This window comes from Scomber japonicus, chromosome 11 (assembly GCF_027409825.1).
Source record: "Scomber japonicus isolate fScoJap1 chromosome 11, fScoJap1.pri, whole genome shotgun sequence".
Taxonomy (NCBI): domain Eukaryota; kingdom Metazoa; phylum Chordata; class Actinopteri; order Scombriformes; family Scombridae; genus Scomber; species Scomber japonicus.
Window position 1 is genome coordinate 21300173 of NC_070588.1, and position 18305 is coordinate 21318477.

General features: G+C 39.9%; 4 protein-coding genes across 5 annotated transcripts; 1 reads left to right on the plus strand and 3 right to left on the minus strand.

Annotated features, from left to right (window-relative positions):
• Positions 1-287: 287 nt before the first annotated feature.
• On the minus strand, positions 288-5214 carry cracdla (cracd like a). Its single transcript, XM_053328270.1, has 10 exons — positions 5166-5214; positions 4726-4873; positions 4478-4613; positions 4230-4391; positions 3808-4062; positions 2553-3714; positions 1916-2266; positions 1278-1555; positions 585-705; positions 288-484 (listed from the first exon to the last, which is right to left on the minus strand). The coding sequence occupies exons 1-10, from the start codon at positions 5212-5214 to the stop codon at positions 288-290; spliced, it is 2859 nt and encodes a 952-aa protein (XP_053184245.1).
• Positions 5215-9742: 4528 nt separating this feature from the next.
• mitd1 (MIT, microtubule interacting and transport, domain containing 1) lies at positions 9743-12633 on the minus strand. Of its 2 annotated transcripts, none has more exons than XM_053328969.1 (7): positions 12390-12633; positions 12192-12293; positions 11447-11583; positions 10586-10672; positions 10366-10478; positions 10186-10246; positions 9743-10031 (listed from the first exon to the last, which is right to left on the minus strand). In XM_053328969.1, the coding sequence occupies exons 1-7, from the start codon at positions 12532-12534 to the stop codon at positions 9936-9938; spliced, it is 741 nt and encodes a 246-aa protein (XP_053184944.1). In that variant the 5' UTR covers positions 12535-12633; the 3' UTR covers positions 9743-9935. The 2 variants fall into 2 exon arrangements, with proteins under 2 accessions (XP_053184944.1, XP_053184943.1); XM_053328968.1 differs by having other exon boundaries at positions 10366-10481.
• Positions 12634-12910: 277 nt separating this feature from the next.
• mrpl30 (mitochondrial ribosomal protein L30) lies at positions 12911-15633 on the plus strand. Its single transcript, XM_053328972.1, has 5 exons — positions 12911-13178; positions 14037-14120; positions 14817-14963; positions 15130-15203; positions 15348-15633. The coding sequence occupies exons 1-5, from the start codon at positions 13137-13139 to the stop codon at positions 15478-15480; spliced, it is 480 nt and encodes a 159-aa protein (XP_053184947.1). The 5' UTR covers positions 12911-13136; the 3' UTR covers positions 15481-15633.
• Positions 15634-16284: 651 nt separating this feature from the next.
• Positions 16285-18304, minus strand: txndc9 (thioredoxin domain containing 9). The gene is made up of 4 exons (XM_053328971.1): positions 18104-18304; positions 17416-17534; positions 17012-17266; positions 16285-16910 (listed from the first exon to the last, which is right to left on the minus strand). Exons 1-4 carry the CDS (start codon positions 18275-18277, stop codon positions 16790-16792), a joined length of 669 nt encoding a protein of 222 aa, XP_053184946.1. The 5' UTR covers positions 18278-18304; the 3' UTR covers positions 16285-16789.
• Position 18305: the final 1 nt, after the last annotated feature.

The window sequence follows — 18305 nt, forward strand, 5'->3', positions numbered from 1 at the left end:
GAAACATTATTTAGAAATACCCTTTATCTTAAAGTGGCTGTGGTAGAGAGGAATTATAATGAACTGTATTAATTCAATATATACTCGCTGTGTCTCTCAAAATCTCTCTCAAAAATGTTAACATTTTATACTTTTCAAGACACAAACACAACAGCCGTACGTCCTCATAAATTAACTGACTCAATACTTTTCTCAAAGTCCCATTAATAAAACAACATAATAACCTTCATTTGTTTGTGTGGCTGTTCATAGTGTTGTGTCTACATCCTTCAAATCTGTTTGCCTTCTTAGTCCATGGTCTTATCACTCCAAGCCATTGACTTCCTTTTGGCCAGTTCCATCCAGGACGGCTGGCCACTCTCTGACATAGACTGCAATGTTGATGGAAGTGTAGGTGATGACGAGGGTGATGAAGATGGCCCCAAATTTTTGCGGGACCATTTGTCCTCACGAGGCCTGTCTGGAACTTTGGTGGGGCTTGACTCTGAAAAAAGAAACCCTGTGTCATGTTGCTGCATCTGGAGATACTAAATACCAATTCAGTATTTATACAGTTCTCATTCATAATTCATGAGTCAACACACCTGCAAGGTTCACTCCTTGTCTTCCCTCCAGTTTTGTGTCTTTGCTTATAAGTGTGGTTTTCACTGAGGCAGGGGATTCACCTGATGTCTGCATTTCTGCTTGAGTTTTCCTCACTTCCACCTGAGAAAAACAGTCCGAGTTAGATCATCTGCTCAGGTAAATTATCAGTCTAGTAGTTAAAGGATAAATCTGATGATATACTATATATTTCACTCAACAAAATCCTGTGAAAAGACCAAGACAATTAATTGATCCTACTAACGAGTATTGCCTGTGTAGCCAAAGCCTGACATATCGTTCCTCAGTGCCAAAGAGATTAAAAAAACATTAGTGAGTCATACCATGTTCCTTCATTACAAAGAATATTGGCACTGCAGTTTATTTAAATTAAGTCATTCATACACTTTCCTGCTGTCATAAATACTCACTAGCACACACAGTAGTCCCAACAAAAACACTATGTAGTCCTGTTTGAGTAACATTTACAAAAAAACTAAAGTGCCCTGCTTTTTAGGAAATACCTAACCCAATTTTTAAGATCACATCTTTAGTAGGAATTAATGGGTTTGGTGTTGAGAGCCACATACAAGGAATGAAGGGATTTTTTAATCAGAAAAATGTCATCATCACCAGAATTATCCTGTAATCAATTCACAGTCACAGAAAGACAGCTATAAAGAAGTACCACAAACCCCCTTGGTTTCAGGAAGAGTGGTCCACTGTGCTCGTTTCTCCAAAAAAGCAGCCTTGTCACCCCTTATTAACCCATCCCAAACTGTCTGCTTCTCTTGCAGTGGTGGGCTCTCTTTCTCCAGCACAATTACTGGTTTTTCCCCTCTTCCCAAGGCAGACAGTAGAGATGGAGCTGCGGCTGTTGAGGTGGTAGAAACTGAGGTCGGAGCGGACGTTGTAGATTTGGGCTGGTTGGAGGGCTGGAGACCTCGATTGCTCCACGGGGGTTGCTGCTGATCTGAGGGAAGATATGACGTTTGGGTGGCACTCATTTGTGCAAATTGAGATGTGGTGACTGTTTGTGGAGAAGAGCGCAAAGGAGACTGGGTTGTCCATAGGTTTGTCTGCACAGCTGAATGAGTCACAGAGTGTGACACAGGCTGAGCTGTAATTGAGTGTAGTTGGTGTTCATTGATTTGTTTTGACATTTGCTGCTCTTTAGAGGTGTTTGACTGAACAGGAAACGTTGTTGACGACTTTTCTTGCATAGTTGGCATAATTGATGATTTGAAAATTAGTGGTTGGCCTCTAATTTGGACTGGTTCTGCTTTGACTGTATCAGTTAATGGCTGCTGTGCAGCCAGCAGAGGTGCTGTACTTTGTTGTAATTTTACGGTCTGTGTCTGTATTTGTGACTCGGTCGATGTCTCTGTTTGATTTGTTGGCTGTACTTGCACTTGTGGTCGAGGCACGGGCTGCCCGCCTGTAAAGTCTCTGGGAAATCTACTAGTGAAAAGCTGTTGGATGCTTCTGGTCTTTTCCATCGCCAGGCTCATCCAGGACACCTCAGATGAAGCAGTTTGAGGGGCTGGCTGGGGCTCCTGAGAGGCGCAGAGGGCAGCTTCTACTTCTTTGGAGCATGTTTGGACTTCTGTACGTATGGTGTGAGAATCATCACTAGATGGAGGGTTATTCTTGACAGGAAGGGAGAAGCCAGAGGGGGATGGCTCTAAGGAGTGACAGAAGTCTGTTAGACACACTTGGCAGCACTGTTAAACTTAGCATGGGTGGCATTTTAATGAGTGCAAAGGTTCCCTGTGATCAGTAAAAATCTTATCAACGCTACAGTGATTATTTACTATGTGAAATCTCCTTTCACTGACATAGCATTATCTTTTAACCTTATAAGGAACTGAAAAGACAGCTGTGAGTTGTAATTTCAGACTTTGAATAGTAGCACAATATGGAGTAAAAAAAGACCTTTGTTTAATTAAAAAGGTAAAATTCGCACTCACCTGTCGCCCTGAGGTCTCCAGAGGTGGATGTAGGCAATGTTTTAGACATGTTGTCGGCATTATCACTTATTTCCTGTGTTTTTTGTTTGTCACGTTGCTGCTCACATGACAGTGGCTTTGAATGATGGTTGGAAGGGGCGTCAGACCTAACTCTCATGGACTGAGATGTGGAGCGCAGTTTAACACCAAATGTCGTCTTTCTTTCTTCTTCCTGGAACTCCTTTGCTTCTACTGCCTCTTCCACCAACTCCTGACTGCTCTCCATCTCTTCCCCCTCTAAAACGCCTGCATCTGTGGTTACATTTTTAGGTGGTGTCACTGATTCCACTTTTTTCAGACTGTCCCCCCTGTCCCATGGAAGAACTGAGCTTTTGTGTGGAGCTCCCTCTTGTCTCAGTCTTCCCACAGCAATGGGGCCCCCTCTTGGTTGGAAGTCTTTACGTTCCTCTCTTTCCTTCATGCTTGGAGGGGCTGTATCCTCTGATCCCCCTCCAGTCTTCTTCCAGGCCCCCACCTGCTCCAGCACAAAACTGCCTGATCGGGGTCTCTCACTATCTCGGCTTTTGGCAGTGGCAATAGGGAATTTGAAGGATCCAGATCCTGGGGTAGGTCGCTTTATTCCTATTATGTTCTCTGGTTCACTTTGAACCTGTTGATAAACAGAAGGAGACCTGGGTGCCACCACTGAGCCAAAGCCAGTAGAGAGTTGGTCAGAGGAGACTTCTTTAGAGTTTATATCAGCCTTGGTTAGACTATTCCTCTTGTCATAGGACATGACCTGTATTTCAAACTCTTCCAGGCCCTCTCTCTTTTCCTTCAGTTCTGACGGTATGAAGGATGAGTGTGGCCGTTCACTCTGCATTATATCTCCATGTCTAGGAGGCTTAACTCTAAGTATCTGGGAGGATATAGAGGGTGATCTCCCAGGAAGAACTGGGTCCTGTTGGGAAAAAGGAAGACTGGATGATTTGGGTGCTGCCTCTGATGTGATCGACACTAGTTCTGGGGTTTTTGAAGGAAGTTGTTGAGATGTCATAGGGGTGTTGTCCCTTCCTTGTTCTTTTTCCAATGTCACCTCCTCTACTGCAGTAAACTGTTGCTCTTCTTCTTTCTCAGACTCATGGTGGTCAATATTGTTCACCGTGTGTAAATTAGAATCATGCTGCCAAAAAAGACAGAGAAAGCATGTAAGCGAAATGCAGTAGGTGTCTTTACAAATAGTGTACTGTGTAAGATGGCAAAACAGGTAACTCACTGCAGTGATCCTCTTCTTGGTGCTGGCCCTCTGGTTCCTAGGCTTGATAGACATTCGGTGGCGTGCGGCAGACGTGTCCAGGCAGGGAGTAAACTGAACTGGAGAACTGAAGTCCAACGGGGGCTCAACAGCAGCAGGAGAGGGATTAGAGGGAACAGAAAGAGGGAAGGTATGGGATGGATTCGGAGGCACTGATTTGGTAGATACAGGTTTGAGGATGGGCGAAAGTGGACGACAAGATGGCTGGGATATGGGCTGAGAAGAAAGGCAAAACAAAATCATATGACTGCAAATAAAAGCCACACACAAAGGCTCATAAAAACTTAACTCGTACCCTAAACTAAACCAAATCTCAATTTGAATCTCAAATCATAAAAACCTAAAATCTTCCTCATGCAAACTCAAACTGATCAGTAAATCACCATGCTCAGGGCTCCCCCAGTTGTAATGTCACATCCTGAGATTTCAGAAGGGCTGTGAGGAAGACCATCATCCTCTGAGTGGCTGCATAGCTCTTCTGGACGTCTGACTGGCACAACTGGAGGTGGTGGCCCCAAATGCATCTTCTGCTGCTGAAGCTTCATCTGTCATATCAGAGCATAGCTTTGTGTTCTTAAAAGAGCAACAGTGATAAAGACTACCCTTGAATGAGTCTTGAATGAAGGGTTACCTGCAAATCTTTGATCTTGCTATGAACATTCTCCTGGGATAAGACCCTGGCTGGCTCAGCGTCTGAAAGGACTAGATCTGCCAAAAAGATACTGTCATGGGAAAGTGCCCGGGATCCCATCATTCCTTGGGAGCATCTGAGGTAGCAACAGAGAAAAACAGAGGAGTGGTGAAGGTACAGACTTGAAATCAGAACAAAAATTGAGCTGTGAAAACGACATGCATTGCACAAGATCATTTATCACTCACGCCAAATCTTCATCTGATCCAAGTCCCTTTCCTGGAGTGATATCACTGGTCGACTGGCTGAGTTTGTATTTTTCATCTACACTGTCTGCTCTCTTGCTCCTCCCGAAGAGACGAGATTTTAGAGACTTCAGCTTGGACTTTTTACGTTCTGACAGAGATTGAGATGGAGATGGATCCAGGTCACAACGGCTCACACATGCATAGAGCTCTCTATAATATAATCTCTCTACATTGTGCATACTCCCTGATGATCTTTATTTAATTATCACATCAAATGGATGTGCTGTAGTTTATGATCGATCAATCATTGACAGCAAATGGTCCATGCTCTTGTTATGTTGACAATGTACCTCATTTTGATAGTTATTTTTTTAAATCAAAGACTTGCTTTCTTTTCACCATAATTCTCTTACGTATAACTACATGATGGACAATCTCACCTGGAATGTCCTCCGTGCTTCCTTCTGTATCTCGAGAGAAAGACTCCATTAGCCTGATACCTACAAGAAGCGCAGAACAGATGGCAGGAAAGAGTAAAGAGAGGACCTGATAATGAGAAGCAATTGTGACTGTACAGACCTCAGGCAAACAGGTTTTAGAGGCTGTAGTCATATGCTGGAAGGCAGCTAATGTGGTGTGAATGCACCAGTGACAAGTGCTCACATATGCACACAATACACGGGTGTGATTGCCTGAAGATGTGACGCTGGACTTGAGGTTCAAAGGTTTATTGGCATTATCAGTAACAGAGCAAACCTTTACAACAGCTGGGTGGGGAGTGGTAAAAAAGTCCTTATGATCAACAAACAGCTTTTAAAAGGGGACTATATATAAGACACATTAAATACAGTACTCCCAAGGGCATACATAAATAACACAGTATCTTAAAACACTGCACCCTGGATAATGTATTTTGTGAACAAAGCAAAAGCTCAAATCTTGCTCTCAGGCAGCTTATGCAACACTTGCCTTACAAACACCCAGACTGGGTTGATATGTTACTGAATGCAAGATTCACTACAGTGTGCTTGTTAACATTTGTTTAAAAGACTTTTATGTTTTTGTTTTTATTACTATTTTAAATATGTACACACCATTTTCAGTGTACCATACAATTCTGTCTGGGTAACCTAGGAACTGATGTCAGCATAGTGTGATCCTGCACTACACAGGTGCCTGATAAGACAAGATGTGTCAGGTTACAGATAAACATGCAAAGTCCACGCTGCCCCTCCCATATCACAGATGGCTGTCAGACTACTAGCATGTTCTGCTGAAAAGGACACGGGCATAAGAATGGGCAAATGAATGTCCAGTAAAAAAAGTTTAATGTAATATTTCCTATTTCATTAACACATCTGAACCTTTTTTTCCTGCAACAAATCAATCTCCTGCTTTTGGTATTACGACCATAACCCTGTACAAAACTAAAGCGCTCATGAATCAGGCTATTCCTCAGAGTCTTGCCATCCTGTGACCCAAACTATAGTCCCAACAGAATCAGAGGATAATCCTGTGGATTATTGACATTGCAGAGAGATCCTTGTAAGATTTCAATGCACTATAATCCACAACAACAGTTTGATCATAAACTTTCCATGTCACGCACTGCAGCACAAAATTCACCTGACATTCAGAGGGAAAAGTACTCCTCCATCTCAGTGTGAAAACATGTCAAATACAAACATTAACACAATATCCAGCACAAAAATGAATGATCTTACCTGCTGTCTGTGGCCTCTGCTTCTCTGCGTCCCCCTTTCTACACTGAGTTGTCTTGTCACTGTCCTAAACCTCAGGCTTGTATCGTCCACATCTGCAGACGAGGGGGGGAGGTAGAAAAGGAAAGAAGTAAGGGGAGTGGAAGGAGGAGAGAGAAAACCAGGCAGGGAGAAAGAGAAAAAGAGAGAGAAAGAGAGAGAGAAGGTCACTCCATGGCAGGGTAAGCAAATGCACAAAGAGAAAAGAGGACAGAATATAATGAGAGAGAGGGAGAGAGAGAGGGAGAGAGAGAGAGAGAGAGTGACAGAGCGACAGAGCAAGTGAGAGAGAGAGAGAGAGATACTCTATTACATTAGTGGCACACTGTGGCCCTCTGCGCTAAGCTCCTTATAAAACGCTAACCTGATTTTAGGCCCAGAAATGAGAGTAGAGGGAAAAAAATAAAGCTCCAGTTGGAAAGAGGACAAGCACACAGGAATTACGGCTCATGGAACTGTTTACACATTACACCAGGTTTCTTACACCCCCCTGCCCCCCACCACGCTGGCTGATCACAGAGGGGAGTTTATGTGTGTGTGAGTATGTATATATATATGTGTGTGTGTGTGTGTGTGTGTGTGTGTGTGTGTGTGTGTGTTTAGGAGTAAAAGTTTAAATTTAAAAAACATCAATCTAGTCCTAGTGAAATGCAGTATTCAAATCCAAATATACCAGGCATGTGTGTGTGTGTGTGTGTAACACTTTCAATGATGCCTGTGTCTATAATAAGTCTATAAACACGCTTATGATGTGTTAAAATGTGCTTACAGCACTGGATAATTACAGATAGACGCACTCATAAATATTCATAGTGCTTCATATCAATAATCATAACACATTATAACACATTTTATATTGACTTGTAAAGTCAGGTATCATAATACTTCATAATATCCAATCACTCACTGACATGATTTTGCAAATATTATGTGTATTACAATTCTCATAGTTGTGATACATTTGAATCATTTTACAATGCATTATAATGTGATTATAAATTACTCTATGTGGTCATCAGAGTGAGGAAGTAATGAGGCAGATATAATAGATTACAAGCTGATATATATCACTGTAAATTGACATTGTTTGAGTGAAGTAATGTTAAACAAAAATAGTATTAAATCTATGCAAGAACAGCACAAAAAATTGAGAACTCCATTAATGTAATGTTTCCCCAGAAAACTCACTCTGAACATAACTGATTTAAATAACTGTAACAATTTCCCCTTTTCCAATAGTTGTATATTTTACTTTTTTGTAAACGTTTGATCAACAAAAGTGGCACTTAAAAACACTTTTCAGATTACAATGTGTTACAACTATGAGAATTATAGTGCACTATGATCCTTGCAATTGTCTGCGAGTGACCAGCAATTATCAAGTATTATCATACTTGAGCTTAAAACTCATGAAATACTTTGTGTCATGATTATTGTTATAAAGGATTATGAATATTTATGAGTGATTATAACTACAATTATACAGTACTATTAGCAGATTATAACACATTATAATCATGCTGATATTGCATTATGGACATGGGCATCATAGAAGGTAGTACCGAATAGGTATTTGCATGCCCACACATTACTAGTCAGGTATTTTTTGCATCTATAAAATCGAAATGATTGCCCACTATCATTCAAATTTTAACAACAAAAAATGACTCATGAGAGACAGCTCCCACATACACTCTTTACAATCAGTAACATGATTCCGGTGTTGCAGCAGTGAATCCCACTCTGTGAACATTCACACAGAACAGGATTCAGAGATGGAAGCACTATCTAGGCCACTGGGCTACAATCTGTGAGAGGGAGGGCAGGAAGTGGAAAACAAACCTTTGCATCCACATTTTTGTCTGAATGTGTGGCAGAACAGATTCTCTGATGAGGCTCCTCATTACACAAATCCTTATCTCCTCCACCAGAATATAAACCCAGCCGGTGACATCTGGATTACATGCTACAAACCACATGCAGTATGTTAACAGGCCGCTGTGACATAAGAGTCTGGGATGTGGTTTCCCTTTTTTCCTCCATTCATGGATTTATTGTCTGTAATCTACACACAAAGGGCAATGTTGTGTTTACAGCTGATCCTACAGGAAGGCTGTTTGTACATATTGAAATATACTCTCTGTTTACAGCATTGAGTGTCTTTTGCATTGTGATCCTCACCCTCTTCAGCTCGAGGAGATCTTAGGTTCTGACGTGTGACAGTTACGGTCATCTCTGGTTCATGTGGTATTCTGATGGATTATAATTTCTTCCTCTCAGAGCCCATGCAGATGAGGACTGAGCATATCGAGATTAAGGCCGATAGATAATCCGATCACAGCGTTGTTTGAACTCATGTTGGTTATAATTCATTCAATTCCCCATGAAAATCTAATGAAGGAAATATTCTTTCCCGTTTCTTTTTTTTTTTTTTAATGGAGAAAATATTTTTCTCATGAAATTTTAATTGGGCTAATATTAGATGCATCCCTGTAAGCAGGAGTATAGTCGGTTATTTACCAATATCTAAACCCCAGAGGAAGTGCCAGTTTTTATTATGTTATTTTACATAGATATGACTCTCATATTAACCATTAACTACATGCCACTGTCTGCGCTCTTCATGCAAACTCAGGAATGTTATATGTTAATGTATTAACTACACTTTTAACCACCAGTTTAGAAACTGTGTGCTGCAAGCCAGCAGCAGAAATTCAAAGGAATTGCATAAAAATAATGGCTGTATATACCTGATATAGCTGCAATCTGCAATAGATTTAATCTGCACAGTAACCCCTCATGTCTGACAGATACAATACAGTATTTCCCTCTGAAATGTAGAAAACCCATCACTGGGAAATAATAAAGTAGGCTACATCAGAATTGTACTGGACATAGTTACTTAAGCATAACAGTTATTAATTTTTAACACTGTATTTTATAAGAATTTAAATTTGAATATACTTATATTGCAACAAATATGCTGTAAGTAACTGGACGATCTCAAGCAGTGGTGAAAATTAAATGATAAAACACAAAGAGGTCTGAAGATATTATAAAAGCACTTTTAATATAGTTTTAATTTATTTTCTACCAGATGACAGTAAAACACCTTAATCTGTAGATAACAGACCCATAAACCACCCATTTAGTCATATAAAACACCACTTGAAAGCATCATCTACATATACAAATGAAATACTTTCCAATTAATACATTTCATAAATATTGAATATTTCATCACACAAATGGCTGAATTAAAGACATACCAGTATGACTAAAGGCACACTGTAAAATTGTAAAAACTGTAACTGAAATTGGTCAGTTCTATTATTGTTACAATGGTCATCACATATTCCTGTATGTTAAGGCAACTTCAGCAGCAGCAGATATGTGTGTTTGTGGCAGGTAAGTAAATGAAGTCACAAAAGGTAGATAAAAAGGGGAATCTCATAGAGTTTTTGTGTGTTTTGTGTGAAAAATGTCTACGGTGGTCTCCTGGCACTGCCTGAGGTCATAGTCACAATAACCAATGGAGAATCTGCCCTGTGGGACAAAATGAACATGTCTTACAAACAGAAGTAAACAACTCTCCATTAGTAGAGCAGCAATAATGGGACAAATATTAAGTATATGTACATATACTATATATTCATATATACAAGTATATAACATGCAAGTATGAAGGATGAAGTCTCACTTTAGGTCTCTTGAAGTAATCCAGCCCTCTTCCTATCTTGATGATCCAGCCATTGTCAAACCTAAAAGTATGTTAATTTCAGACTTCTGCCACAAAATGAAACCATGTGGAGTGACGTGCTGATCACAAATCTCAAATGTGATGAGGCTTAATTAGAACTAGTATGGAATCCTCATGTACCTGATCTCCCTGTCATGGATGGTGGAGGAGTACTGCAGATCCAGAGTCACTCCCTGTGCTCTGAGACTCTCTTTAATCTCAGCCAGAGCGCTGCTCTGCTGGCTGCTATCCGCCTGCTGGATAGGACGAATGGCAATGAAACAAAACAGCATAAACATAGAGACAACAGACTGCTATGGCTGCTATGCATACATGTGACCTTATTAGTGACATAACCTACTTCATCCTGTGAGGTGAGGAGATGGATCCTTTTCACTTTGCAGGACGCTTTGAGCAGCATCTCACAGAACCGCAGGAAGTTGTACAACTGTAGCAGAGAGAATGATATGTTCAGCATGTTAGAGTAAAGTTTTATGTTGATGTTAACATTCTTTCATTGTTTTCAGACAGCGAGCAGTAGCATTTTGTTTCCATTGCTTTCAATGTTAACACGACGGTAGTCTGGCCACTGAAAACAAAAAGGTTACAGTGTATAGTAAAAAAGGTAAGAGTTGAGAAAAACTACGTTTCATGGCATCAACTCAATGGGGTCGGCTCATACAGTATTATCTAGTTAATACATTCAGAGCCAATTCAAAAATTATAATCATGAATCCTTGATGGTAACTTAAAATGATGACTTGACTTAATGTCCAGTTGATTGCTTACTTAACCAAACTTTTTGTCTTTGTAATTAATCAAAAGATTCTGTTATTGGCTTTTGTTGAAGAAGAAGTCAGTTTGTTTATACAACTTTTTTCTTTTTAATGCTGACAATTCATATTTCCAAGTCAGAGCAACTTGTAATACAAATTCATAATATAAGATGGCATTTCAATGTGGAGGCAAAAAGATGAAATACTGTATATGCAATGAAATAAAAGGAAAAACAAACTTAAGAACAATTTGGTGTATATGATTAATAAATGTTTTGATGCCAAATCAGTGCTGTATAATAATTTGATTAAATACAAATTAATTCATGAATATGCAGCATGGAAGCAAGATCAGCCGCAATTATGGTCTTAAAAATAGATTTTGACCCTCTTCAAGACCTCAAGGTTGGGTATTAAAGCAGCCTGAATGATAAAGAAGATCTTACCTGGTGAGTGTGTCGTATGTATGGGTCATCCACCCAGACCTCTGTGAGTGCGCTGCTGATGTACGGTTTGAACATAGCCTCATAGCTGTGACCAGTGGCATCCTCTACTATTCTTATTTGCTCATGGTACTTCCCATCTGAAAAGGTACACAGATCAGTTCTCCAAAAATGATGAGTTGTTTGTTTTTTACACAGAAATATTGATGTAGAAAAAGGATCACTACTATGAATGTAACTGTTGTAACTGTTACAAATAAAAGTATTCAACATACTAACAAACAAACACATTCCCTCTCATGATAAAAGGGTTGATGGTTTATTCCTCTGTCTGTACAGGCTCTCCATTGCCTTATATGGTGCATCTTACCACCATTTTGTAATCAAATCAAAGTACAGCAAAGGTCTTGCTACACAGACCAACTGGGGCCAAAGGTGGATTACCAGCCAGGCAAACCAGTCAACTCCCCAACCCCCTGCCCAAATCCCTCAGAGGCCTTAAAAGCCCCATATTCATTGTGTGGGAATTATTAATTGAACATTTGCTTGGGTTCTGCAGAATTACCTTATAAGACAGACATAAAAGGAGACACAACATTAATATGGTATATATTCCTAACTTTAATGTGTGTTGAACTAAATAACACAGTCACTGACTTTTTAACCCCACAGCTCACTACTCTTTTCAGGCTTAGTTGCCCATTTTTCTCGAGTTGATCATCCACCTTTGAGTGCTTGTGATAAGTACCTTCTTTCATCTGGTTCACATGAACTTTGATTTGCTCTGCTCTGTCCATGTAGCCCTTTATCTTGTCCCTGTAGTGCCCTCTCTTGGAGTCATCTTTCACAGCTGTTGACAGGAGAGAAAGAAACAAGACAAAACATGATGATCCATAACTGAATAATTGCTACTGCTTAATCAATTATAGATCTGCTTATAAGATACCTTTTAGCACGTCTATGAGCAGCTGGATACCCTCCTGGTAGCACACTAGAGACTCCTGGAAGCGGCCGCTCTGGTCCAACTCCACTGCCCGTTTCAGGACAGAGACTGCGGAGGTCTCCATCCCTGACACGTGGTTCTGAGACATGTTTCACTTTCTCCCACTTTTTTTAAATGGCTCCTAGAAAACTAACAATACATTCATGTCTAACTAGTGACAGGGAAGTAAACGGTAGGAAACGGTGTATTTTCCCCAATCAATGTAAGTGGCTGAGTACGCCACAAAAATAACTCCCGAAGGAAACGTAACAGCTGTATAATGGTCGCGTGAGGGTAAGATGTGTAAACTTTAAAAAACAACACAGTGATAAATTACACACATTTTAATTGCATCTTAAACACTGTAAATATTGTAATGGTATGTTTTAAATTTAACATAAAGTTTTAAAAGAGTGACTGTAGGAACCTTATTGAAGAAACATGTGTCACGTCGGCGCGGTTTCAACTCAACGGCACTTCCGGTGAAAAGCAGGTTGTCATGACTTCAACGTGAACGATTAATATTGAGCTTCATATATCAGCTAATGGTTTAATGAACCTCTGAGTTTATTAAATATGTTATGAGTATATATTTTTAGTCGTGTTTTATATTCATAGCCTTTAGTTACGTTTGAACCGTACGCTCATTTCTCTCCGCTCTTCGGGGCTGTAACCTTGGCGTGTGCAGCTGTAGAGGATCTCTAATAAAACATGTCGGGGCTGTGTCGCAGTGTGAGCTCTTCATCAGTCAAGGTAAAGACAACACTAACTGTCCAGTCAGATTCAGACTTATGTATGTTGTAATGTACTTGAAGATCCATTACCCCCTGTTATTGGTAGGACACATTCATACTGCACTTTACATACATGCACTAATGTTTAATACAGACTCATCCTTACTCAGTCAATGTAACATACTCTCTGTTTGCAGCTGAAAACAAATGATCAGCAACTATTTTGATAATGAGTCTTTTTTTGAAGCATCTATGTCAAACTTGTTGATGATTTCAGCTGGCCAAATGTCAGGATTTTTCTGTTTCCTCGTCTTGACATCCACAGGAGTGAATGTATTTGGACTGCTGTTTGAATTTATCACATCAAGCTCTCGGGAATGATAATGCACATGTTTTACTGTTTTCCGAGACCCAAACACAATAATGAAAATAATTGTATGGTAGAGCTCTAGAAAAGTTTTATACAACTATTTTTTTAATACAGAAATCAAAATCCCACAACCCCAAGTGATATCACAATATTTCAATCTAGTAATTGAAAATCTGACTTCACCAAGAATCAACTAGTGGAGAAAAAAAAAACATCACATGAATAAATGACAAACCAAGTACAACAATCATATAAAAAAAACAGTATTGCTATAAAGTCCTCCTACTTATTGACTTGCAACAACCCACAGCACCCTAATAAACCCAGATAATAAAGAGATAGCTACCATGGTGTAAACTACATAGTTGACACATTTCTGTTGTTCACATTAGTGTTGTATTGCCCAGGCTTACAGGACATTGTATGCTTCTACAGTAGTCAAAGCTTTGCTATAATACCACGCTGGACTTTTAACAATGTGTCATCACTGTTTGTGTGTTTTTACAGATCCTGACAGAAGCTGCACTTTCACCTTGTCCTTGGTTTGTGTCAGCACGCAGCAAGTTTACCAGAGCAAGAATCCCAGAAGAGGTAATAATCAAAGCTGGATTAGCAACATGGACAAAATGGGCAACTGCACCTGTGGCCCCAAAAGCCTCAGATTCACTGTGTGTCCAGTGGTTGTACAAAAATGTATTGCGAATATGTCTAGGAATTTGCAACACTTATCACATTATCAACTACAATACAAGCAGGGCACAAAATTAGCACCCACCACCAGCCATTTGCTTCACTCACCAGCCAAAAAAACAATGGTAATCTATCGAAATCTTGAGCTATTGTAAATTTTGCATCCTTCCTAAATACAATATCAACTCTGGCATTATTACCTGGTCTGTTTCCCCCATCTTGTAAAAGGACCCTGTGTCAAAATCTAGTTTTAAGACCTTAAATCATGTTAGTCTTGATTAATCAAATTTCTTGTATCTGAAGCAATGCAATTTTATTCCATCATTGAAGCACTGTTTACTTGCTGGGTGTGTAATGAAGCGTTATAGTCTACTGTGTGAACTTGTGTGTGTGTGTGTGTGTGTGTGTGTGTGTGTGTGTGTGTGTGTGTGTGTGTGTGTGTGTGTGTGTGTGTGTGTGTGTGTGTGTGTGTGTGTGTGTGTGTGTGTGTGTGTGTGTGTGTGTGTGTGTGTGTGTGGGTGCACTCACTGATAAAGTATAACTTCAACTCATCCAGTCTGCCGTCAGTGTTCAGGAGTTCTGTGTTTGTCTTCACAGCATTTCGCACAGAGATCGCAAGAACATGAGAAATATGGTGGTGACCCAGACCAACCTCATAAACTCCACATAGTGACGCGTGTTAGAAGTGTGAAGCGAAGGCCGTACTGGGAGAAAGAGACTGTGAAACACCTGGGGCTGGAAAAAGTAAGGCTTTCATTCTGCTCAAAGCTGACAACACATTCATGTGTTGTCAGCACATTCACACACATTCAAATGTAGTTTTTTATATTTAACGTTGAATACATTTTTTCCTGTAATATCCTCCTCTTAATTTCTAGCACTGACTTTGCTCTCTTTGTTATCTGTCTAGTCACATGTTCCTGTGATTCACAAAAATACACCTGCTGTCAATAACCAGCTGAAATTTGTCAAGCACCTTGTGAGGTAAGATGAAATGAATAGAGTAAATCATAACATACAGCAAAAATTAACATTATAAAGTATCTTTTAACAGTGTCTGTCTGTACATTATCAGGGCTTTTAAAGAGACATTTTCTATAATTCTGCCTTCTCTCTGGGCTCATTCAGGATCCAGCCACTGAAGACTCCCTATGGTCTCCCTGCTGAAGAGGACATGGCAGACACCTACATTAACACCAAAGGAGAGCTGATTGTACGTCGACTCCTCCAACCTGTAGAACCCAAGGCTATTGAGTCGTAGCTCCGCTCCTAATCCAACAAATAATTCAGCTGTACATAAATATCATGTAAAATCCTGTTTTCCATAGCAATCACGTCTGATTTCTTAGATGCTGTGGCATCAGTCAGATGTGGATGTTCATGTTCTATATTAAAACCTCAACATGAATTAAAGCTTTTTTACTTGTTTTTTGAGGTCAGCTCTTTCAGAAGCCAGGTTAGATGTCTTTCACACACACACACACACCTGATTTCACATAGGACAGGAACTGATGCATCACATCTTCAGTGCAAAAGCAACCTAACTGACTTTAGAATGATGCAGCTGTGAGCAACCTCTCCATTGGTATTGCATTGTAGGTTACACTCAAAAAAATGTTTTAAGGCAGCATACTTAGTTTTTTAATTGTATCATTCTTTCATTGAGTTCAGTCAGCCATCTTTAATCTGAGGTTTTATCAGCCCAAGTGATTAAAGATACTGGTGTGGGTGTACTATTTATATAAATGAAGATTTCCAAATCCTACATGATGCAAACTATACAATATTAAAGGGGTACTCAAATCTTTGCACATCAATAGAAGTACTGCTGCCTGTAAAATAGTTACATGCTGAACCTCTAAGTTACTTCAAAAGTCTGAGAAATGAACCCTGACAATATATATTTGTAACAAAGCCTGTGTTATTAATTGAAAGCATATAGCTTGAAAGATGTGTGCACTGACAATATTCACCACTGAAACTGGATATATCGGCTGCAGTCACTCCCAAGTACCCAAACTTTACAAAAGAGTATTACTATATCAATGAAACACTTTTTAAAAAGTCATTTTGTACAGTTTTATTAAGTCTGCATTGGTTAAGTCAAACTCTTGCTACAAGGAAATGTAATGTGTAAAAATGTATTTGGATGCTAAATGATCTTGGCACTGACATGCATCATGGTTTCTATTACATCATCAGACCGACACAGAGACAAATCAACAGCAAAGCTAAAAACGAGTGGATAAATGGTTGCTGCAGTGGCTCAGAGTATCATCCTCAACTATTTGCTGTGTAATGTTTCATGTTGGTTTCCCACTTGGAAGTGCACATATTTCATTATTTAATTATTCAAATACAAAAACATTACACACCCATTTTGAAGAAAGGCTGAAACAAAAACAGATTTTTATAAACTTGTTTTCAAATCTAGTAAATTAAATTAGGGGAAATTGATGAATAGGTAAGTCACTGAGGAAGAGAGCAGGAGAAAGAAAGCGGGCTGTCCGTTACCGACTTTTTCATGAGGTAGCCCTGAGAGAAGAAACCACACGGCTGTTTCATATTTTTCAATCATCTCCAGAATCAGAATCAGAGTCGTAAGCTCGCCCTCTGATGGTTTTCTTCTCCACTTTTGTGAACTTTGTGCCTGACTTCTGTGTCATTGTAGGAGGCTCCATCAGGTTCCCACTGGAACAGGAAAGAAAAGATTTTAAAATAAGGTTGTTTTTATAAGCACATTACTCTGATTCTGTAGCTACGATGCATTGACGTGAAGAAGGGAGTCTCACCTGTAGTTAATAACTTCTGCACAGCCAAGCCTCCACTCAAGCATCTCTGTGGGAAACTCGTCTGTGTTTCCAATGTCAGCGAATCCGACCACATAGTCCTTTGTCTTTCCGTCTATCAGCAGAGCCAGCGTGGGAATGACCTTGATCCGCAGCCTCTCTGTCAGAAAAGGGGCCTTTTCTACATTCAGCTTGATGAATTTGGTCTCAACGTGCTTCTTTGCCAAGATGGCCAAGTGTTTGTCGAGGATCTTGCATCTACATGTAGGAATAGAGGATGGAAAAACGTTTCTGTTTCCGTCGACCAATAGTCCCAAACAGCAACATATTCACTTTGCTATCATTGACAGAACAGCATTACATTTTCCCATGTGAGATGCTAAAACCAAAACATTTTCTGCGTTTACCTGAAGGTGGAACTTCTGTAGAAATGGCAGACAACGTTCTTGCTTTCCTTGACCTCGCTGAAAAAGTCTTTCTCACTTGGAACTTCTCTGTATTCCCCATGGCCTTTAGACAGATACTCCTTAAAAACACAGAGAATGGAGATGAGCAACAGAACAATACATTTCAAAAGAGAAGAAAGGCTGGCTTTCATTCAAGCAGTATGAGAGGTTTTTTTGTTGGCTGATTTGAAACTAACAATAGAAAACCACTCTAGTAACATAACAAAAAAACACTTCTATTCCCAGTGTTTAAACCCCAGTGCAGAGAGTCAGTTGATAAATTAGTGCAGGGTTCCCACTAGGAGTGAAATTTAGTTACTTTTCCTAAGCTTTAAATTACAAATCTGGCAGGTTTTGTAATACATAGTTGTGTCCAGATTTTGTTGCGCCAGAAGGTCAAAGGGCCCCGCTCACAGTTATTACAAGCACCAGATTTGTTTTTAGTACAGGCTAAAGAGCTAAGACCTAAGAAAAATGTTTCAAGAACTTTGGCAGGTGGTTTGAGTGATTGGATCACAATGTGTCTTAGTGTTCATTTACACTTGGATTTAGCGCTGTCCACCTGTGATCGGATCACCTGACTCGCATGTGTAACGCCAGGTGTAAACAGGGTATGAGTGTGTTAAGAGGTGCAGAAAATCCCCCGTACCTGTTTCTGTTTCTGGGCTTTTTTCAGAGCCTCTAATCTCCTTTCCTTCAGTCTCTCCAAATCGTCTTCATCCATCTCACTGACTTTGCTCAACTGTGCATCGACCTGCTCCTCTACCAGTTTGGCGGTCTGCTCCAAGACCTTTGAGATGATGTCCATTGACTGGTTGGCCATGATGACTGCTCACTGTGACACGTTTACT

What these genes read in the sequence shown, in the direction of transcription:
- cracdla (XM_053328270.1), bottom strand. Translation starts at nt 5,214, where the DNA reads ATGGAGTCTTTCTCTCGAGATACAGAAGGAAGCACGGAGGACATTCCA. An exon ending in AAGCACGGAGGACATTCCAG is followed by an intron (nt 4,874 to 5,165) that starts GTGAGATTGTCC and finishes AATCTCTGTCAG; the next exon opens with AACGTAAAAAGTCCAAGCTG. An exon ending in ACAAGGAGTGAACCTTGCAG is followed by an intron (nt 485 to 584) that starts GTGTGTTGACTC and finishes TTCTTTTTTCAG; the next exon opens with AGTCAAGCCCCACCAAAGTT.
- mitd1 (XM_053328968.1), bottom strand. Translation starts at nt 12,534, where the DNA reads ATGTCTCAGAACCACGTGTCAGGGATGGAGACCTCCGCAGTCTCTGTC. An exon ending in TGTGAACCAGATGAAAGAAG is followed by an intron (nt 11,584 to 12,191) that starts GTACTTATCACA and finishes GTACCTTTTCAG; the next exon opens with ATGGGAAGTACCATGAGCAA. An exon ending in ATCCATGACAGGGAGATCAG is followed by an intron (nt 10,247 to 10,365) that starts GTACATGAGGAT and finishes ACATACTTTTAG; the next exon opens with GTTTGACAATGGCTGGATCA.
- mrpl30 (XM_053328972.1), top strand. Translation starts at nt 13,137, where the DNA reads ATGTCGGGGCTGTGTCGCAGTGTGAGCTCTTCATCAGTCAAG. An exon ending in GAGCAAGAATCCCAGAAGAG is followed by an intron (nt 14,121 to 14,816) that starts GTAATAATCAAA and finishes TTGTCTTCACAG; the next exon opens with CATTTCGCACAGAGATCGCA. An exon ending in AACACCTGGGGCTGGAAAAA is followed by an intron (nt 14,964 to 15,129) that starts GTAAGGCTTTCA and finishes TTATCTGTCTAG; the next exon opens with TCACATGTTCCTGTGATTCA.
- txndc9 (XM_053328971.1), bottom strand. Translation starts at nt 18,277, where the DNA reads ATGGCCAACCAGTCAATGGACATCATCTCAAAGGTCTTGGAGCAGACC. An exon ending in AAGCCCAGAAACAGAAACAG is followed by an intron (nt 17,535 to 18,103) that starts GTACGGGGGATT and finishes TGTGTTTTTAAG; the next exon opens with GAGTATCTGTCTAAAGGCCA. An exon ending in GCAGAAGTTATTAACTACAG is followed by an intron (nt 16,911 to 17,011) that starts GTGAGACTCCCT and finishes TTCCTGTTCCAG; the next exon opens with TGGGAACCTGATGGAGCCTC.